The sequence below is a fragment of the Oryctolagus cuniculus genome, chromosome 4 (genome assembly GCF_964237555.1).
Source record: "Oryctolagus cuniculus chromosome 4, mOryCun1.1, whole genome shotgun sequence".
Classification (NCBI taxonomy): domain Eukaryota; kingdom Metazoa; phylum Chordata; class Mammalia; order Lagomorpha; family Leporidae; genus Oryctolagus; species Oryctolagus cuniculus.
The window spans coordinates 78,638,907-78,662,138 of NC_091435.1; the positions used below are offsets into that span (position 1 = coordinate 78,638,907).

General features: G+C 39.0%; 1 protein-coding gene across 2 annotated transcripts in view; it reads right to left on the reverse strand.

Moving 5' to 3' along the window:
* Positions 1 to 1,255: 1,255 nt before the first annotated feature.
* KPNA1 (karyopherin subunit alpha 1) overlaps positions 1,256 to 23,232 on the reverse strand; it is a 75,941-nt gene continuing 53,964 nt past the window's right edge. For both annotated transcript variants that reach the window (XM_008266841.4, XM_051859264.2), the window contains exons 6-14: positions 18,655 to 18,786; positions 17,615 to 17,703; positions 17,125 to 17,224; positions 15,782 to 15,945; positions 14,340 to 14,418; positions 11,124 to 11,249; positions 9,033 to 9,160; positions 5,938 to 6,116; positions 1,256 to 4,759 (exon numbers count right to left, since the gene is read on the reverse strand). In XM_008266841.4, coding sequence (XP_008265063.1) covers positions 4,572 to 4,759; positions 5,938 to 6,116; positions 9,033 to 9,160; positions 11,124 to 11,249; positions 14,340 to 14,418; positions 15,782 to 15,945; positions 17,125 to 17,224; positions 17,615 to 17,703; positions 18,655 to 18,786 — 1,185 coding nt within the window. In that variant the 3' untranslated portion in view covers positions 1,256 to 4,571. The remainder of the gene's footprint in view (positions 4,760 to 5,937; positions 6,117 to 9,032; positions 9,161 to 11,123; positions 11,250 to 14,339; positions 14,419 to 15,781; positions 15,946 to 17,124; positions 17,225 to 17,614; positions 17,704 to 18,654; positions 18,787 to 23,232) is intronic.

Sequence of the window (23,232 nt, forward strand, 5' to 3'; positions counted from 1 at the left end):
GCTTTCTAAAGCAGTTTTTCATTCCAAAGCCTATCAATACCATCTATATTTGCATTTGAATGGAAACTTGTTTCCACTAGTTTTGCCATTAAGCAGATATATTCAATCAATCACTTGAATATTAGTATTTTTAACCCTGGTTGTTGTAGTTAACTGTCATTTAGAATTTTAGCACCAAAGGAGAAAAATGTTCGGACTGAAAGGGCCTCCACCTCAGATTATGTAACCTCTACCTCATTCAGTCACTTTAAGGGTGCTGATGATGAGGAAGGAAGAATGTTTAACAAAAAAGAGGCTAGCCCACCTGTGGCTGCTCAAAGTGTAGTTCCAGGAGTACTTGGGCACAGAACTACCTACTGCGTTACCACTGCTTCCTTCCAGACACAGAATATACAAAGGGCGAAGTTGTTTCTTCTAAGTCTTGATTTTTGTCAGACATAATACAGTGATAATTATCTATCTCAAAGAGCATTAAGAAAAAGAGAAAGCTCTTGGCCAACTACCTGGAATGCAACAGGTGCTTAAACAGAGACAAACTGCCTTTATTTGAAATAGATAAAAACACACGGGGACTTGGTCTGACCATACTCAGTTGAAAACAGAATGCCACTTTGTCTACTCTTAATTCTTTCTTCTTAACCCAAGTTTCCAGATGCATTTTATGTTCAAGAACAATCTAATATTTTTAATCAGCATAGAAATACTTGCTTTATTTTACCATGCATTACTCTGATGTCCTAGTACCTGGTATATTCTCATAACCTATTATTTTCTGCCATTAAAGTATGGAATACTCTATTACAATCAACTTGCTGTACCACACATCTGGCCTTCAATTTATCTTTTAATTACTTTTCATAGTAAGACAGTTCAAAATATTTCCCAACTGTGATGCGTGTGTGTGTGTGTATACATATATATCTCACACATTTAATTAATCTGCTCACCTCATAACATAAGGAAATGTTCCTATTAATTTAGATGGTCAAAAATCCAGATTTGAGACTTCCATATAAGCAAACCTATCTGAAAATGAGCAAATTTTAGAATGCAGGAGGTGTAGCATACAGCATACAAGCTGAAAGCAAACGATGCCCCCTTCTTAATGTCCTTTTTCACTGAAACCATCCTTATACATCATAATTTCCAATATACATAAAAGCCCCACCCTCTAAAACAGATATGACTTGCTTACTGATATGAAAATTTTCACAAAACTTATCAACAAAAAAGAAAAGAAATCCCTTGACCCAAGTTACAACCCCAAGTTAGGGGATTAAATAGCTGAAACGTTTATTAGTACTAGAGAAGTAAATTCAAAGTTGCCTGTGGGTAGCCATGTACAACAGAGGGTTTGGTTGACAGAGTTTTGTTTATAAAATATACTTACATATTTTCTCTGGAATCAGCAGCAACCTGGAATAATTCAGATTTATTACTGGACAAGTGCCAATGTTTTTCTTTGTGACAATGCTGAAAACAACCCAGAGCCCAATCAACTTCTTCCCTCTGGTATATGAAAAAAAACAATCCTAGGGCAACAGTGTTTTCAAAAGCATTACTAATGACACAGGTAGAAGTGGAAAACTGTCTTGATTAGACAAGAACATGAATCAAAGCATTTCACAGAGAATTCTGTCTCCTGCATCTCACTTTTCTTCCTATCGTGTCTACCTTCCTTGGTATTTCTCAACCCAACAGGATCAACCCATTGGTCCTTTAGTCCCAGAAGCCTTTACATCCCAAATTCTCTGAAGGTTTTTCCCCCCCACCACAGCTCTCATCACACTGAATACTTAGAAAGTTTAGAGGAAAAAAAAGGAAAAACAAAGCCACTCTCCCTTAATTAGTACATAAAACTACCAGAGTATTCTTGTGTTGGAATTAACATGCTTTTGTAATAGGCAACACCTTAATGATAAGGTATTCAATAACTGAATTAACTGACTCTTCCAGGCAGAGTTAAAAACAGGATTTACTGTTACCCCTTAAAATGCCATTCCTAAAAAGGCTGCTTTATCAGCACCAGCAAGTTTCAACACATCTGAGTTTATACTGGGATTTAACTTTTAGCCAATTCCAATGTTTATAATAAAAAAAATCATTTTATTGTAAAAAAAATTAGTTCAGATCTTAAGATTCATGAACTACTCCGCAGATAAGAACAAGATAAATTCTTCAGTTTTAGATAAAATAGATCATGTCAGTTAAGTGGATTGTTTTAATTCACTTACTGAATTAAATTTCATTCACCTGAAACTGCTAGCAAAAATTCCCACCATATACTACTCTTAACTAACGTGGGGAGATAATTTTGTGTGCTTATTTTTTCCATTTAAATTGGTTTATAAAATAAAACTGAACCATCTAATAGAAGGTACATAATTTAAAACATCCTATAGAAATGATGTTACCAGTAATTTACAATTAAAAAAAATTCAGCCACAAAAACGTCAAAGCTAAAAACAAGATTTTTACTATGAATCAGTGCTTCTATTACCCCTCTGAAAGAAGTTATATTTTAATGTGATGTAAAGGCAACATTGAAAGTTCTTTAAATTAACCACCTAATTTACCCCTAAAATTACAAAGAATCAAAAGTCTTTTACAGGTCAAGTGCAGTAAACTAAAATGTTCTCTCAGCACAAAGCAGCACTAGAAAAAGTAACAGTTATAGATGGGAGTTGACTAGTTTTGCAGTGGCTGCTCCATCAATAACAGACATCAGACGGTATCCATCCCAGAGCACAGACACAACTACAGACTAGATGCGAAGAATGTGTCACACTCTTGGCTGATCAATGTCCTTTGTCTTTGAATCTTTCTAGTTTGAGGGAAGTGGATTTTCTGATAGTTTAAATCAGGTCACATAAGCTGGCTGCTTAGATAACATCATGATGAGGTATGAAAACTCTGCACATCCTTTACATTCAGCAGGATTTACCAGAGATGTATAATAGCTTGTCAGGGCAACTTCCAAATAGTTCTTACACTTTGGGGTTATAATGAATTCGAGAAGACAAGTCTAAAGAGGTTTAAAAGGGTACACTCTGAAACCGAAGTGAGCAAATTTTCCTTCAGGATTCATTTCGATAGCACGTCAACAATCTTCTCTGATAGTGTATCCCAACATTGAGTCAAGATGGCCAGCTAGCACCGAGAAGTCAGGCTGAATGTCTGCAGTTCTCTTGGCAATTAAGCTTATTTTTTCATTCCAGTCCAAGGACAGATGCAGATCAGTGAACACAGTACTGGAAGCGCCATTTGCAGGTACAGATTGCAGTTGTCATTAAATGAGCCAGAAGGTGGACACTGTTTTCACTGGGGAGGGGAGGAAGTACTGGTAGGAGATGAAATAAAAAGATCCGGGAACACTGAGGTCATAAGAAAAAGACCACTGCCCTTAATTTGCGTTGAGCAGGTCATGTTGAGAAGACAGTTAATTTTTAAAGATGCTACATTAAAGATACCATAGGTGCAGCATGAATACATTAAAATCAAGCTGCACTTGACTAAGACAGAAAATCCTTAAGTTACCTTTGTATGTGTAATCTGCCAGTCACAGAGGGGAAAGCACCTAAGGTGAGCTCCAATTTAATGAGGACCTTGATCAGGACCACAAAGCCTGAAACATTTCTTTAGTGCAGAAACACAACCTCTAGTCACACTGGTTGAGTCTGGGAAAACTAGAGGGATATTTTATATTTTTGTTTTTCTTATTTTTGTATTGAATAATAGGATATGGTTTTTTGATCACTAAGATTCTAAATCTTCATATCAATGTTAGAATTGAACCACTTCCAAATCCTAAGACACATTAAGACCAGAGAAGCCATACAAATTAATATGTGCTCCTCTTCATTCTGCTTTAAGGGAATCTGCAAACCTGTGTCACATTTAAGAGTCAAAGTGTTAATTCTTCAGCATTCCTGACAACTAGAAAGCACATTCACTGAAGGCTGAAGGTGAGGGAATGGATGGTTTAACTTTAATATCTGTAGAATGGCGCCAATAGAGGAAAGAAAACCATCCAATCTCAGTAAGGATTAATGCAAATTTGGCTAGAAAAAGCCGCCAGGTAATCCAAGGGTTCAGTGTGGAAGAACTCATGAGAAGTACTCTGAAGTATATGCATCGGGTCTAAACATTACCCTTGTCGCAAGTAGCTGTGAGAAATTCAAGATAAAGGTTTAGTTTCATCTTTAATGTCAGTATTTCTTTTCCCCACTTTAAAGGGAATGAGGAGTCCTCTTTTTCCCCTACAAAAAAAGGGAGCCACACTAATGTGTGTATTCCCATGATTCTAATAAGTGCAGATCTCCAAAGCCTAGGGATTTTTCCATAAGAGAGTGGGCCGTTCTGGTTACCCTTTTATTAGAAGGGTATTCCACCACAGAGAGCCAGAGGTTTTCCAATGTGTGTAAAGAGCAGGTGCGCAAGGCAAGCAAATGAGCGCAAACAGTATTATGGAAAACATTTGAGAAGTTAGCTCCATGAGGACTGTGGGCTCCACAAGAGGACTTGACTGGGTAGCCTGGTGTGACACAGGAACAAGAAAGCAGAGTATTGCTTCAAAGCTGGAAACCTTCCATAGGAGCCTCACACTGCTGGAAGATGTACTGCTGCTGGCTAAGGTCAACCTGGGGTGCAATGCTGCTGTCCTCATCTTCGGTCCCAAAGTAATGCTCAATAAGATCAAAGGCCTTCTGGTAGATCTCTTGGTTTTCATGACTCTGTAAGAATTCAATTTTATCCAGACCTAGAAAGAATAAAGGAAAATCTTTATGAAAAACTTCAGGTAAGCTACATTTTACTGTATGTTTCCTTCTTCGATGTAAAGCAGGGGTGGGGTGTATTCCGCTCGTGGGCCACATAAGGCTGGTGAAATCTTTTGGTGTAGCCCTGACAAGGCAACTGCAGGTGACAAAAAATCCAATTAATCTACAGCAGACTAACTAATTTTAAGTTGATAATTTTGTATGCCCTACAGATGATGTTATAAATATCCAATGGCCCTTGGCAGAAAAACGGTCTCCCACACCTGATATAAAGGTAGATTCTCTAATACCTCAAGTGATACCACAGAAATGATTCCTGGAATTACATCTGAAAGCTATACTATAGACTGCCATCTTAAAAATACAGAGAAAAAGGGGCCAGCATGTGCCATAGTGGGTAAAGCTGCTGCCTACAATGCCAGCATCCCACATATGCGCCAGTTCAAGTGCTGGATGGTACAAGTGCTTGGGCCCTACACCCATGTGGCAGACCCGGAAGAAGCTCCTGGCTCCTGGCTTTGGACTGGCCCAGCTCTGGCCGTTGCAGCCATTTGGGGAGTAAACCAGTGGATGGAAGATCTCTCTCTCTCCCTTCCTCTCTCTGTAAACTCTGCCCTTTAAATAAATAAAAATAAATCTTAACAACAACAAAATAGAAAAGTAACATCCAGTCTGTAAAAGCAACAATTTCCATAAAAGCAGTCATTATATCCCCCAGTGCCTAGCAGTGGTGTTAATGTTGTTACTGAACTATATTTATGGCCCAATTAATTCTTTGCCATAAACTTTTTTTTTTTTTTTGACAGGCAGAGTGGACAGTGAGAGAGAGACAGAGAGAAAGGTCTTCCTTTGCCGTTGGTTCACCCTCCAATGGCCACCGCGGCTGGCGCGCTGCAGCCGGTGCACCACGCTGATCCGATGGCAGGAGCCAGGTACTTCTCCTGGTCTCCCATAGGGTGCAGGGCCCAAGCACTTGGGCCATCCTCCACTGCACTCCCTGGCCACAGCAGAGAGCTGGCCTGGAAGAGGGGCAACCGGGACAGAATCTGGCGCCCCGACCGGGACTAGAACCCGGTGTGCCGGCGCCGCAAGGCGGAGAATTAGCCTAGTGAGCCACGGCGCTGGCCTGACATAAACTTCTTCAATCAAAGCATCTTACCATAAGCCTCTTCAATCAAAGCACAGTAAGGATTAATGCCAGTGCCGTTCCTTTTGGCTTCTTGTTCTCCAAGCCTTAGGATGTTTTCCAAGCCATTCAGGGCAACCTGGACAATCTTAGAGTCCATGACTGTGAGGAGATCACAGAGCGGCTTGATACAACCCAGTTCTACCAGATACCTAAAGTTAATACAAAGAACAATTTAATCAAACAAGACTTTACGTTTCATAAAACTTTTACAAAATGTGTGAATCATCCTTCTCAACTCACTGCAGAGAAAATAAGGCTACAACTTGCTACACATAAGTTAATCAAAGCCAGCCTGTGGCTGGTTTATTTCTCCCCAGTTTTTGGATTCTAAAAAACTGGGATACTTTCCTGCTTTGACTATAAGCAGCTCATCAAAACAATATAGTTTTGATTAACTTCCTCTTCGTTTCTGTAGGTAGTCATACCTCTCAAACATGACATACTTGGTGCTTAAATCAGCACAAGCCCAAAGGCCAAATATTCCAAACACGATTAGCATCTTACTAAACAAGTTGCAAAAAGGCCATATGGAATTATAAAACAAATGTAAGGACGCCTCTAGAGCCAGTATTTTTCCTTTAATCCAGATAGAATATAATCAAGATTAAATGATGAAACAGCGATATGAGATCTCTACACCATAATCACAGCAGATATTCATGTCCTTTTGTATCATTCTGGTTTCTCCTGTGTGTAGAGAGGCGGAGATGATGAATCTGGTTGCATTCTGTGGATGTGAATAGTATCATTTTGAACTTACTATTATAAGTGCTAATCTATATTTTTAAGTTTCAAAAATATATAAAAATAAATCTCTGGCTAGGCAAACCAACCTTAAGAAAAAGACAAATTACTGGGATCACAAAAGAAAAAACGGTCATCATTTATGACTCTGTGGACATTAACAGGGCAATAAAGAAATATTACAAACAACTCTATACCCACAAATTTGACAACTAGGACAATAAAACAAATCAACTTCTTGAAAGATGTAAACTGGGAGGGTTGCGGGTGGGAGGGAAGTCATGGGGGGGTGGGGGGAGCCAATGTAATCCATAAGCTGTACTTTGGAAATCTATATTCATTAAATAAAAGTTTAAAAAGATAGATGTAAACTACCAAAAATCACAAGGAGAAATGGATAATTTTAATAGGTCTATATGTATTAAACTCAGTCAATACTGAATAACCTTCCAAACTACAAAGCACCAGGAGATGGTTTCACTGGTGAATTTTAACCAAACATTTAAAGACAAAATGAAACTTGTTCTACCATTCCTTCTAGAAAACAGAAGAGAGAGAAGACTTCTTGGCTTATTTCATGATGCCAGCATTTCCTTAATACCAAAACTAACTTTGTTTCTGCTTAGAATGCAAAATAGGATAACTTTTTAGGAATATAGCCTAGCAGTTTCTTAATAGATGTCTTTTATCAGTGATGGCATCGATTTATTTTCTATAATTTGGACTGTAATATTTTTAAAAAATTCTTTCAAGTTGGGCAAGAAGAGATCACTAGGAAATTGATAATTAACACATTATAAATATGGTGAGTTTCAAAGAGGGATGACAGTAGGCACGTGGCACAGCAGTTTAAGCCACAGATTCAGACACCAGCTTGCCACACTGCTCAAGTCCCAGCCACTCTACTTCACGTCCAGCTTCTTCTTAATACGTCCTGGGGGATAGCAGATGATGGCTCAAGTGCTTAGGTCCCTACCACCCATGTAAGACATCCAGATGGAGTTTCCAGCTCCTAACTTCAGCCTGGCCCAACCCCTGCTACTGCAGGCATTCAGAGAGTAAACCAGAGGATGGAAGATCTCTCTCCCCCTCTCCCTCCTTCCATCTTTCCCTCTTTCTGCCTTTCAAGTAGATGAGAATAAACAAACATTAAAACCAAAAAAGTTGGGGGTGGCATAGCAGGTTAAGCCACTTCTTACAACCTCATCATCCTGTATCAGAGCACTTTCTCAGGTCCCAGCTGTTCTGCTTCTGATCCAGCTTCCTGCTATGTTTGTCTGATAAAGTCAGGTTCCCCTATTCTCGTCATCATTACTTGTTTTCTATTTGAGAATTTTTTCCTATCTTCATCCAGAATTTAGCATTTAATTATATGATGCACCTTTGAGGAACCAATTCTTTTTTTTTTTTTAAGATTTTAAAAATTTATTTATTTGACAGGTAGAGTTACAGACAGTGCAAGAGAGAGACAGAGAGAAAGGTCTTCCTTCCATTGGTTCACTCTCCAGATGGCCGCAACGGCTGGAGCTGTGCTGATCCGAAGCCAGGAGCCAGGTGCTTCCTCCTGGTCTCCTATGCGGGTATGGGGGCCCAAGCACTTGGGCCACCTTCTACTGCTTTCCCAGGCCATCAGCAGAAAGCCGGACTGGAAGAGGAGCAGCGGGACAAGAACCAGCACCCACATGGGATGCTGGTGCCACAGATGGAGGATTAACCTAGTGCGCCACGGCGCTGGCCCCATGGAGGAACCAATTCTTGGCCACATATATGCCTTCTCTACCCTTTAAGATTATAAGCTACTACCAAGTGAACCATTTAAATCTCAAACTACTACAGATCTCTCCCTTTATTGAATACCATAATATTTTAGAAGACAACTGCTTCTTCTGAATTTGGCATACCTCTATTTCAGGTTTGGTCCAAATCTACTATTAATATATCTAATCTAGAAATAACAACAGTTACCTATTAAAATTGGGTTCCAAGTTCTATAAGTAACCTTTCTGATCAACCAGATCCAAAATTGATTGCTGCTACCCTGTAAGTATTTCTACTGCCTCAAAGCCTTACTTTTCATATCCCAGAATTATTTTCAGAAAAAGAAATGGGCAAGGTATAGGGAATTTAATCTACATATGGGTATAATTATGACAAAACAATCTTCCGAGGGTTCAGATGAAGCATTCTTATTTAATAAGGTCTATCATTTTATTCCTCAAATGTAGCTAATCCTCCCCTCTAGGTAATTTGGGACTAGGGGAGGTACAAAACACAGTACTTTTTCCTTTAATTTACAAGATTGCTATCTGACTAGTACTTACTTGATCTGTTCAGCTGATCCTCCAGAAGTTGCATTTGTGATGGCCCAAGCTGCTTCTTTTCTTGTCCGAAACTCAGCAGTTTGTAATATACTAATGAGGGCTGGGAAAATGTTGGCATCTATCACAGTCTAAAAGTAAAGAACAATTTAAATGGGAAAAAAATGTAAACAGGAAAGGCACATTACAGGACTTATTAAAATGTCTTTGATGCTAATTATAACTGTTAAGCCACCTTCACTGTTAGCACCCTTCCCCCTGTTGAAAATGAACTGGAAGGAGTTAAGTCTTCATTCTTCCAACCTCTAGGCTATACTTCCTATCACTGATAATACCTTCTCTGGAGTTGGTGATCTTGTAATCTCATTCTCTTTTACTGCCCTCTCTTGTTTGACACACATGAACCAATTAGAAAATTTCGATTCTCTGCCCCTCTCACTCCTCTCATATCATTCATCCTGTACCAGTGCACGCCTCTCCAGGCCTCACTTTTCACTGTAGCACTAGCCCTAGAAGCCGGCAGCTTGCATTAGGCCTGTCAGTCATCTCCAAACACATTACCTTCCCTCTGTATCAGATCTCTGTTTAAGCATCTCTGGTTCACAAAGGCTATTTATTTACATAGTTATTCTACACTACCAAGTCTTATCATTTAAATTACAATGTTCTAGTCCATCTTCTCTTTTGTAGTAGCACTGCTGTCATCCAATTCCAAGCCACTATCTCCCCATAAGATTACCAGAACAGCCTTGTAGTTAGATGGATTACACATACTAACACTAAAGTAGTCCACCCAAATTATTTTCTTCATGTTTCTCCTTGGCTCAAGAATCTAAATGGATTCATACCACTTTCTGTACCAAGCAAATGAGAATGTAATTGCCTGGTGAAAGCAGGCCATTAGCTACAGCTGAGATCACCTCATACACAGGCTGTAAACTGCTACAGCATCAATCTCAGTCTCCAATCCAGCATTCTGGGGATGACCAGCCATGCTTTCCTGGTGAAGAACTCTCATGACGCCAGTGAAGCAAGTCTGCAAAGTTTAGTGACAAGACATCTGAATGCTTGTCCTGTGATTTACTGGAGGTGCCCTTGAACAATCACTGAATTATTCTGAGCCTCAGCTTCATTTGTTTATGCTTTTAATTGACAAATAATAACTGCAAATATTTATGAGGTACAATATGATGCTTCAGTAAATGTATTTATTACAGTAAAAGAGAGTATCAGATGAGATGACCGCTATGATTCCTCTCAGGTCCAACTCCCCTGAAACTTTGTTGCATCTTTTCCAACCCATTGTTCCAGACCAATCCGGAACCCTTTGGCCTACTTCTTATCTTCCATATGAGTTGCCCTATTACTGATAGAGAGAAGTAAAGAACATGTGACCATTTTAAAGAATGGGTCTCTAATGGGTTCACTAGAAAATAAATACTTGACCTGGCAAGAGTAAACCCAGTCTGTTTATAAAGTAAAGTCCATCAAAACATTTTGAAAATATAAGACACTAATTCTTGGATCTTGGTAAATCATCAAGTATTGCAAGCAAAGGGAAAAATCAAGGCTTATGTGTAAATTTCAAAAGATTTAACATTTACAAGAAAGATTATGGGGGCTGGCGATTAGTCTAGTAGTTAAGCCGCTGGTTAGGATGCCTACACCCATACTGGAATAACTAGATTCAGATCCCAGCTCCACTCCCTAGTCCAGCTTCCTGCTAATGTGCACCCTGGAGGCAGCAGGTGATAGCTAACGTGACTGAGTCCTTGCCACCCATGTAGGAGACCTAAATAGGGTTCCCAGTTCCCAATTTCAGCCTGCCTCAGCCCCAGCTACTGTGGATATTTGGGGGAGTAAACCAGTGTTTGGGGAGCTCATTCTTGTTATCTGTCTCTCAAAACAAAACAAAACAAAACAAAACAAAACAAAACAAAAATTAGCAAACCCTGAAAACAAAATATTGGAAATTAGTGGACTTCAAGAAAATAATGAAAACAATACAAATGTTACAGGCTGACTAAAAAAACTTTACTCATCATAAAGTAAATTTTACTCATCAACATAGAAGGATGGGTGCTCTGAGATTACCTGGATCTGTGCCCTATTTCCAGCTGTGATATTAGATATTGTCCAACATGCTTCCTTTTTGATGGATTCCTTTGGGCTACTCAACAAATGCAATAAACTCTGCAAAGCTGAGCAATTCAAAATTACCTAAAAGGAAAAAAAATTCTACTTACTGTATTATTCCTAATATAATTGAATCTTTAATTCAAAGAACTTATTTAGGAAAAACAGACCCAAGAAAACCAACATCTCCCCTTGAAATTGGAAAATATACTCCAAAAGTTCATGGGAAATAGAATTAAAAGATAAGTTTATTTGGGCTGGCATTATGATGCTGCTTGAGATAACAGCATCCCATAGAGTACCAGTTTAAGTCTCACCTGCACCACTTCCAATTCATCTTCCTGTAAATGCACCTGGGACAGCAGTAATAATGGCCCAAGTAGTTGAGTCCCTAAAATCCAGGTGGGAGATGTGACCTAGCTATTGCAGCCATTTAGGGACTGAACTAGCAAATGGAAATTCTCTCTCCCTCTCTCTGTTGCTCTGCCTCTCAAATAAATACACAGAAGTCCTTTTTTTTTTTTTTTTTAAGATAAGTCTATTTTGGTGCAAAATATTTTGCAATTAATGAATATAGTTATTTTCCTGATACATACTTTCCATAAACTTTTGAAGACCAGTTGTATATCAAAGGATCAGAAAGTCTGATATACTTTTTTTTTTTTTGGACAGGCAGAGTGGACAGAGAGAGAGAGACAGAAAGGTCTTCCTTTGCAGTTGGTTCACCCTCCAATGGCCGCTGCAGCTGGCACGCTGCGGCCAGCACACTGCGCTGATCTGATGGCAGGAGCCAGGTGCTTCTCCTGGTCTCCCATGGGGCGCAGGGCCCAAGCACTTGGGCCATCCTCCACTGCACTCCCGGGCCACAGCAGAGAGCTGGCCTGGAAGAGGGGCAACCGGGACAGAATCCGGCGCCCCGACCGGGACTAGAACCCGGTGTGCTGGCGCCGCAAGGTGGAGGATTAGCCTAGTGAGCCGCGGCGCTGGCCCCTGATATACTTTTAAAATTTCAAGTCTTCTAATAACTTTCTATCTGATGGTCAATGAACCAATACATTCTTAATGAAGTATGCTTAATGAAGTATAACAGGTGTTTATAGAATACAAAGGTAAAAAAGATACAACCACACCTTTTAAACAGTTTATAAAGATGAAAGAGAAGACAAATACACAGGGAAAAGGAGACCTACTCTACTAGAAACTAAAACCATAAACTCAGAACGATTAACACAGTATGTGGTGAGCTCAAGGAGCTATCACTAAAAAAAAAAAATAGACATCTAGTCTAGAAATAAACGCATCTGTTTATAAAGAACTAAGTATAAAGGAAAATCCTTTCTCTCTTTGCTCAAAGAATTCCCTAGCATAAAAACAAGAAATTATAAAAGAAAAATAAAACCTGTAGGAAAAGAGGACTTGCTAAAAACTGTTTGGTCATAAATATCAAGACTCATTAAAAAAATCCATGATTTGGCAGGCGCCGTGGCTCACTAGGCTAATCCTCCGCCTTGCGGCGCTGGCACACCGGGTTCTAGTCCTAGTCGGGGTGCCGGATTCTGTCCTGGTTGCCCCTCTTCCAGGTCAGCTCTCTGCTGTGGCCAGGGAGTGCAGTGGAGGATGGCCCAAGTGCTTGGGCCCTGCACCCCATGGGAGACCAGGAGAAGTACCTGGCTCCTGCCATCAGATCAGCGCGGTGCGCCGGCCGCGGCAGCCATTGGAGGGTGAACCAACGGCAAAGGAAGACCTTTCTCTCTGTCTCTTTCTCTCACTGTCCACTCTGCCTGTCAAAAAATAAAAATAAATAAAAAAAAGAAAAGAAAAAAAAATCCATGATTTGACATACATAATTCTACCTCTAAGATATCTAACCAAAGGAAATTATAACAGACTGTTAAGTGAACACCAAGAGCCTTATATGACTATATACAATAAATGTACACATGAACATATAGTCAAAATATAAAAAGGAAATATAATAAATTTTTTATAATAAAAATACTACTTTTATATTCAGAGGTCCCTGATACCCACATGGGTGACCAGGACTGAGTTCTAGGATCTTGGCTTCAGCCTGGACTAGTCCTAGCTGTTGCAGACATTAGGGGAGTGAACCAGGAGATGGGAGATCTCTCTTTCTCAGCCTTTTCTCATTTAAAAAAAGGAAAAAAGCTAAAGCTGAAACCCAATTCACAATTCTCAATCCATCTATATGAGGATGATCACTGAAATTATAAATAATAAGGCCTATGAAGGAAGTGGAGAGATTGCCCCCTAGAAGATGCCCACAAACAAGAGGAAAGGAAAAGGAGTTTGCTGAGGAGAAATAGTCGGTGAGGCTGAAAAAAACAAAATAAATATCTCAGAAACCTAGAAGACAATTTAAAGATACCATAGGTGCATCTGAGACATTAGAAAGAAAAATGGCTACAATTATCACTGGAAGTGATCCTGTCTGACGGTAAAATTGAATGGACTTCAGAAAACAGGAGGGAACAATCTTCCTCACATAGGAAGACTTTTCATATACAAAAGGAGGAAGCTATCAGAAAAGATATTAAGATGATAGAGGGGCCAGCACCGCGGCGCAGTAGGTTAATCCTCCTCCCATGTCACCAGCATCCCGGTTCTAGTCCTGGCTGTTCCTTTTCAAATCCAGCTCTCTGCTGTGGCCTGAGAATACAGTAGAGGATGGCCCAAGAGCTTGGGCCCCTGCACTCACATGGGAGACTAGGAAGAAACACCTGGCTCCTGGCTTTGGATTGGGGCAGCTCCAACCTTTGCAGCCATTTGGGGAGTGAATCAGTGAAGGGAAGACCTTTCTCTTTGTCTCTCCCTCTCACTGTAACTCTACCTCTCAAATAAATGAAAAAACAAACAAACAAACAAAAAAAACCTTAACTCAGAAAAAAGATCTTTTCTAGAACTTTTGATGCTTACAAGAACCATTCCAAGAGTAGAGTGAGACAAATCTGCCTGACCCAAAGAAAAGTCATTATCATAGGGGGACTCAAAAGTGCTACAATAGGTCAAGAGATAGTGAAGGTTATAAGAGTACATGCCCAAGATAACATTTTAAACAAATATTGGCCTAATTAAATAGAATTAAATATTATAAAGAAATAACAGAGCTCAACATATTGTTTTGACAAAAAACAAACTGCCACTTATTCATACCTGTGTCTGAATATCATCTCCTGTGACAATGTTTCCCACAGCCCGCAAAGCAGGAGAAACCACTTTATAATCATTATGCCTGTAATCATAAAAAGAAACATTACAGCCAACAGTTCTAACCATGGTCTCTTTTCCTTAGGACCAAAATACAAAAGAAATAATGTGTGATAGGATTTAAGGGCAGAAAGGTACTATCAAGATGATGGAATTTATTTTTGGAGAAAAACTTGCAAATCTTTCCTAATAATCTTTCCCAGATCAAGTGGATTTCAAATTTACCCTCACTTTCTTTAACACAGGTCTCATGTCCTTATTACCTGGTTTTTTGTGATAATGGAGAGCAACAGTGATTATTCGCACAATTTTAAGTTATATAAATTGTCTAGTCTTCACAGACTAGACACTTAAACTACCTTGAAAAATCAAGGTAGAATTCATACTTCAATACTGAACTTTTTCTACTAAAGCTACTATGTCTTCACTGGTCAAAAAACCATCCATATGAAGCTTTTGTTATACATTTGAAGAAAGAAATTAAGTCCTAATGTCAAGCTAAATAATGCCCTTTAACTTTCCTTCAAGGTCCTATTTGCTCTCTCCTCTAACGAGATTGATTACCTTCTCAAAAGTGTAGCAGTTCCTTCTTACTTAATATCTGATAACTAAAAAATAAATGGTTTAAAGCATGTATGAACCTAATGACTAAAGAATACAATAACTTTCCAGATTTTAAATGCTATACTACTGAGTCCTGAACCATCATGTTGCTTCTAATCCACAACAGCACAATGTTACTAATCTGCACCCAGCCTATGGTCAACTATAAACCCAAAGTCTTGTATTTTGTGCATTAAATTTATGTAACCCAATCCACATGCCACATGTGAGACAATGTCCCCTGGCATCTGCTTTGCACTTCAATTAAATTTTATGCTCCTTATAATTGTAGATTTCCTTCATTAAATTATTTTATTTTTTCTTCTATTGGACTACCTGAAAATCTGAAACAGTCTCAAATCATTTACATTACTAGCAAATCTTCCATTACATCATCAAAGGCACCCCAAAGAGAATAAAATAAGATTAAATGTCTGACACTAATCTAAATGCTAAAGAAGACAGAATAGGAATGACAATTTTTAGTGGCAATATGCCTTTTGATACCGAGTGGTTGGTCTGAAGTTATCCAGTATGAGCTGAAACTATACAGATCAGTGTTCCAAATGTTTCCACTGAAGGACTGCTAGAGCAGAAACCTGAGAGATTCTTTAAAACCAAAATACCAAAACAATCTGATATGGACATAAACAAGTAACAAAAGAACACTAGCCTAAAAGCACTATTTATCAGTATAATATACAACTAATATTTAATTATTAGCAAATAGAAAACTAGTAGCATGGGAGAAGGGGCAAGCAGGCATTTTCTGAATGATATCTTACATCAGTAGCTCCACAAGTCTCCTACACACTCCTGCATCAATGACTGCTTGAATTTTATCATTGGGTCCATCTGATAGATATGAAAGGGCCCAGCAGGCATCAGCCAGTACATCAGTGTCACTGACAAACAGTAACCAGGAAAGCACATTCAGACAGGGGGAAACCTGTGAAAGGAAGATAGAATGATTATGAAATTTAACAGGATAAAAGACAAAGGAGATGAAACACTCCAGAAGGCAGTAAGTCATACACTAGGTGATTTACACTTCTGGAAATGGAGCAGCAAGTGACTAAGTGGCATTTCCATCCTTAGGAATGCTGCCAGTGGTTTGCAGCTTTTTTAAAGTTTTTAAGCTTTTTATTCAGTGGGAGAAATGCATAGGAGAGTGCAGGCCCCATCTAAGAGAGGGAAATTTGGATTCATACTATGTACCAGGAACCAGCCATGTGGAGGAGCATGCAGGCCAGGAAATGTAGAGCAGCCAGGGCCCACAATGGCAAAAAGTCCCCCCACCCCCTGAAAAAAAGGCTGGGCCCACCGTGTCCCAAGCCTTTAATCCACGTCCAAAGGCAAGTCTGATTGGCTGGTGGTCACACATGTGTGGCCAGGTAGGGGCATGAGGTCACACAGGGGCATGGTGAAGGCGTGGTCTTCCAGTTAACAAACCTGATCGATTTTATCCTATATACCTGCCTACATCATTACCCTCTCAGAAACTCCATTCTCTTAATCCTAAGGGATGTTGAAGGGCACAGAATCATATCTTCTATAGCTGCTTCTTGCTTATGAGGGGCGTAGTACAGGCCCAGCCTGTCCGGGTCTGGAAGTCTCCACCTTCTTATCTAACAAATTTTGCAGCTTATTATGATGAGGCAGTCAAAGCTCAAGAAAAGTAATTTCAGAAGCAAATTCTTACAATGAGGTTCTTCCTCAAAATGCACTATTTGTAAGCTGAAGAGGTAAAGGAACTAGGAAACTTGGTATTTTAGATACCAAGTTTGTTACAAAGAAAAAAATGCTAGGGGGTTTTAAGATGAATTCAGGGATTTTTAAAACAGAGAAAAAATAATTCCAAATAAAAACAAATAAATACAAAGAGTCCGCCTTTTCTAGAAACTGAAAAACCTTTTTATTATTTTAAATTTTACCAAAATAATCTTTCGATAAACATTAATACTGGATGAGGCTGGTGCTGTGGCGTAGTGGGTACAGCCACTGTCTGCAGTGCTAGCATCTCATATGGGCACCGGTTTAAGTCCTGGCTGCACTTTCGAACACTAATATTGGTTGCCATATTATTCAATTGCATTTTTTCTGCCTAATTTCCCACGCAAATCCTCACCTTTGCAAATTCTGGTGGTGGACTCTTCCCTCTACAGAGATTAGACAATGCCCATACTGCATTCCGGGTCATGGTCAGGCGGTTTTGCTTTGAAAATAACCTAAAAGCAAGATATATATATATATATGTAGATACAGATAGATATAGATATATATATATACATATATAATATATATGATACTAAATTATGTAATAGACATTAATTCTCTGATGGCATAAAATATAAACACTATTTAATGTTACTGATAAACAGATATCCTCAAATAGTTTTCCTGTGGAATAACTTATTTAATTATAATGTAACTAATTCAGAATTTTGGCACTGGAATAAAACAGGTGTTTGAACAAATGATCTGAACAAGTTAACGAGAAAACATCTGGAAAGAAAATTAACAGGAAGCCCAAAATGATTTCCAAAGAGATACTACTTTCTGAGGAATTCCATATCTTTATTTTTCAAAAGAAAGAAAAGCAAAAAGAAAGAACTTACTGCAAAAGAGGAGGAAGGATATTGCAGTCCAAGACATAATCCCTGCACATAGTACTATCTCCAGCAATGTTGCCTAGAGCCCAGACTGCCTGTGAAAGAATTATTAATTAAGGACAGTTACATAGTTTAATTCCTTCATAAGTCTTTCAAAAAATATTCCAGCATATCACAATAACATCTGTTAAAGTTATAGAGTCGTTAACCAACATTTTATACATGGATTATTAATATTCCCCAATTCATTCATCAAGGAACCAAATGAAACAGTTGTGGAACTGAGATAAGATGATCAATAATATTCTAAATTTCACAATAAACAGAGGGGTAAAGAACCATTTTTTACAATCTTCATCTTAGGGATGAATCCCCTTGCCTAAGCAGCCATTCCATATAACCCTCGACTGTTAGAAGTCAGAAATTCAAATGGCTTACTCAGCTCATTAAGCATGTAAACACGGAAGAGCAATCAAATCCAGATAACTTTATTAAACTTTTATGGGTAACAGATGTAATTATTTTTATCATAATGATGGTTCCATTTGTATTATCAAACTGTGCACTATAAATATATGCAATTCACTCTATGTCAAGGATACCTTAATAAAGCTGTAAAAAAAAATGCCCATTTAGCTGTAATTTATCCCCATTAACTTCATAAAGTTGGCAATAACCAGAAATAATTCACGTTTTCTATGACTTCCTGTACACAATGGCAAAAATCTTCCACTTCAATCAACACTAACACTAGAGATTCCTGCAAGAAAAAGTTCTATTAATAACTGCTTACGTGGTCTAAAAAAGCATTATCTATAGGATTAAGGAATTCAGGGATGGATTGGAAAAATGATTTTATATGCCTAGGAGAAACTGTGTGCAGAGTCACAAAGAAATTTTCTATTTTTGGTTAAGTTAGATTTCTAAAAAAGTCCCTGTGACTAACCAAGGATTTAATGTGGCCAAGTGGTGAAACCTGGGCCCTGAGTATGACTGAAGGGAAAATTTTTATTCTTTCATCTGCTTATCTTTGTTTCACTTCTTACCTGTTCCTGGACATCTTCAAACTCTGAGCTTAGCAACTCTATGAAGATAGGCACAGCTCCTGCCTGAATCACAATCCGGGTCTGAAGAGAATTTCCTGAAGCAATATTTGTCAGTACCCAAGCAGATTCAAACTATAAAGATAAAAATAATTTGTATTACCTTATTATAACTTAATGGCTTGATTACTTGAAATAAAAAAGCCTGCTATACACAGAACCTATCAGTTAAATTCTGTCTGAATTTTAAAAGAAGAATCCTCAGAAGAAATAGCTTCACCTAGAGAAATGATCAGGGTGGCTAGAATTTCAGATCAAGGTAGAGTTGACATGAGACCATAAAAAAAAGTAAGGGGGAGCCAGGGCTGTGGGTAAAGCCACCGCCTCAGTGCTGGCATCCCATATGGGCACCAGTTTGAGTCCCGGCCGCTCCACTGTTCCGATCCAGCTCTCTGCTATGGCCTGAGAAAGCAGTGGAAGATGGCCCAAGTGCTAGGGTCCCTGCACCTGTGTGGGAGACCCGGAAGAAGCTCCTGGCTTTGGATTGGCCCAGCTCCAACCATTGCAGCCAAAGGGGAGTGAACCAGCACATGGAAGCCCTTTCTCTCTCTCTCTGCCTCTGCTTCTCTGTAACTCTCTGCCTTTTAAATAAATAAATAAATCGTAAAAAAAAAAGGGGGGGGGGGAATGCTTCATATGCTGATACAGAATTATCTTCAAAGGTATAAATGGGGAGAAAAAAATCAAAACAGTGTATATCATCATACTGTAACATCTTACGGGTTAAGAAGAAGTCATGCATTAATTTATTGCATAGATTATGTAGGAGCCACAAGAAGCTGTAAGTACTTGATACCCACATGGTATGTGTGACAGAGGAGTAACGATGGGAAAAACAGTTTTCACTGAAAAGCCTCCTGTGACTTTTGGCCTTGCATTATGCATATTATCTAATAAAAAATAATTTCTAAAAGACAGGCAAAGTGAAATGGGGACAGAATATTAGTCTAAACCAGATAAAATAAAGTCACAGTGAAAGGGCAAAAGATATTTAAATGTTAGGTAGGTCAAAAAGAGTTAACAGGTATACAATTAAAAGAAAAGAGCATGAACACCTAAGAGTTTCCAGTAATTGTGAAGGCTATAAACCAAGCACAGAGGTTAAGACTTTTTGAGGCCGGCGCCACGGCTCACTAGGCTAATCCTCCGCCTTGCGGCGCCGGCACACCAGGTTCTAGTTCTGGTCGGGACGCCAGATTCTGTCCCGGTTGCCCCTCTTCCAGGTCAGCTCTCTGCTGTGGCCTGGGAGTGCAGTGGAGGATGGCCCAAATACTTGGGCCCTGCACCCCATGGGAGACCAGGATAAGTACCTGGCTCCTGCCTTCGGATCAGCGTGGTGCGCCGGCCGCGGCGGCCATTGGAGGGTGAACCAACAGCAAAGGAAGACCTTTCTCTCTGTCTCTCTCTCTGTCCACTCTGCCTGTCAAAAAAAAAAAAAAAAAAAAAAAAAAAGACTTTTTGAAAAGAACATTCTTAATAGGGAGATAAAAATGGGAGTAAATGAATAAAACTTAATATAGCATTACAGCACTAGTAAATACAAGATATAAAGAAAATTATGGGGACCAGCACTGTGGCAGAATAGGTTAATCCTCTGCCTGTGGCGTCAGCATCTGTATGGGCGCTGGTTCGTGTCCTGGCTGCTCCTCTTCAAATCTAGCTCTCTGCTATGGCCTGGGGAAGCAGCAGAAGATGGCCCAAGCGCTTGGGCCACTGCATCCACATGGGAGACCCAGAGGAAAGCTCCTGGCTCCTGGCTTTGGATCGGCCCAGCCCCAGCCGTTGCTGCTATTTGGGGAGTGAACTAACGGATGGAAGACCTTTCTCTCTGTCTCTCCTTCTCACTGTCTGTATCTCCAACTCTCAAATAAATAAATAAATAAATAGATAAAATCCTCAAAAAAAAAAATTATGGACAACAAAAAATACAGTGTATTACTAATTTATGTATGTCTAACAGTAAGTTGACTGGTTAGCCTAACACTGAGAAATGGGATTTCTAGATTGCTTCTTGCACTTATTCAGTCTTCTATTTATCTTTTAATGAAGCACACACACACAAACAACAAAATTCAGCAGTACGTCTTATGAACAAGAGATCAATAACATGTCATCCATCCAAAGGTGTGTCTGAGACTCTTCCAAGTTTTCAGATCAACTAAAAGGCAGAGAAACTAATTCATCATCAATCATTTGGGGTGAAAGAAGATGGGAAGAAAAAAATGGGCTGATAATCTGATTAGCACAGTCCCAAGGCTTGATGAATGGATAGCAAATTCATAGAAGACACCTAAAAAAAAGGTTGTCCAGAAAAACCTGTAACAGTGATATACAAAGTGACTTGGATCCTGAATATTACATCAGTAGGAGGCCCAGATTAGGAACAACACAGTTAAAATATACAAGGGTATTTCAAAAAATTTGTGGAAAATGGAATTAAAAGACAAATTTTTGTTAAAAAAATTTTAAGTCCATTCAGTATTTCACTAATAGTTTATTTCCATGAACATTCTGAAGTATCATTGTATTGTCTATTTGATTTTTGGTTATAACTAAAGTTCAGAAGTCCTATACATTAAATCCTGAATACTAAGAAATTAAACTCTTTATACATTCATCTTTATAATTACATTAGTAATAAAAACAATGCTCAAACCCTTTTAAATGTGTCTGCCTTATAACTTTACTTCTGTATAGTATGTACACTTTCAAAGCACTACTCACATACTGTCAGATGATGTTCACAATAATCCAGAGAAGACATTTTATATGTGAGGAAACTTTCAGAAAAAGATTCAACACTTTGACTAATGTTTCAGCACTGTAATATAGCCTAAGCAAAGGACTAATTCATGGCCTCCTAATCTAGTATATTACTATGAAACAAATCCATAGTTTCCTCTCTGAAACATACCCATAACACTGGCATAGGAATATCTCAGCTGCTTATACTATGGGTACCTAGGGCAAAGAAATTTCAGGAAATGGTACTGATTATTTATATTATTTAAAAAAGACAGCTCACCTAAAACTGGAGTTTATTTTGCTAATAAAAAAATTAACCAAACCAGAAACATGGAATATAGCAGCCGGCTATGTGGCGTAATGGGTTAACGCTGCCAGTTCCCTGCTAATATGCCTGGGAAACCAGCAGATGATGGCCCAAATCCCTGGTCCCCTGCACCCATGTGGGAGACCCAGATGATGCTCCTGGCTCCTGGCTTAAGCCTGGCCCAGCCTTGGCCATTCTGGCCAGCAGGGGAGTGAACCAGTGGATAGAAGATTTTCTCTTTGCCTCTCCTGCTCTGTAACTCTTTCAAATAAATAAGTAAAATCTTTTTTTAAAAAAAAAGAAAAAGAAACACATAATGCAAGTATAAAATCAAGCTGTCCTATCAAAAGTAGGCTCAAAGCTCAATCACCAGTCATTAAATACTGCAGAAATCAAAGCAAAGAAAGCAAAATTTTGAGGAAAAGCAAGGAAAGGTGTTTGGCGTAGCAGTTAAGATGTTTACAACCCATTTGAGTGCCTGAGTTCAATACTTGGCTTTGCTTCTGATTCATCTTGATGCCAAGACCCTGGGAGGCAGTGGTGATAGCTTAAGTAACTGGGTTCTTTATACCTACAAGGGAAACTTGGACTGAATTTCTGATTCCTCGCATCAGCTCCTGGCCTGGGACTGTTGCAGGTATTTGGGGAGAGAACCTGCAGATGAGTATGCATACTCTCTCTTGTTCTCTTCCTTCTTCTCTTTCAAACAAACAAGCAAACTAACAGTGAAGAAAAGCGATCTGGAAAGAATAAGATCAACATACATGCCAATCTGTATCAAAGAGTAAAAGAACCTCAATGAGCTTTTAATGCAAAAGAAATGGTAGTAAATGAAGGGACACATTAAAGAGTTATCAGTGAATAAAAAATGAGTCAAAATACTAACTGGTGCCATATTTCAAAAGCTCTCCAAAGTTTAGCACCAAAGGTGTCAGAGAAAATGAGAGCGGGAATTCCAGAACCTGTTCAACTGAATAGAGAAGCAAAACAAAACAGAGTGACAATGATTAGGAAAACAAAAAACAACAGTCTGAACACAGATGACAAAGAATTAAAAATTAGAACATTTAGCAAAAGAATAATGTCCTACAATTATGGTTATTATTATTATTTTTTAATTTGGGAAGTCAGAGATAGAGAGAGGGAAGACATAGCAGAGAGAGATCTTCCATCCACTGATTCACTCCTCAGATGGCCACAACAGTCAGGGCTGGGGAACGTAGAAGCCAGGGCCAGGAGCTTCTTCTGCATCTCCTACATGGGTGGAAGGGGTCCAAACACTTGATCTCCCACTGCTTTTCCCAGGCCACCAGCAGAGAGCTAGATCAGAAATGGAGCAGCCAGGATAAGAACCAGCACCTATATGGGATGCCAACGTAGCAGGCAGCAGCTTTACTCACTATGCCACAATGTCAGCTATGGTTATTATTTAGAAGTCTAATGATAATGATAAAGTCTGATGATAACTT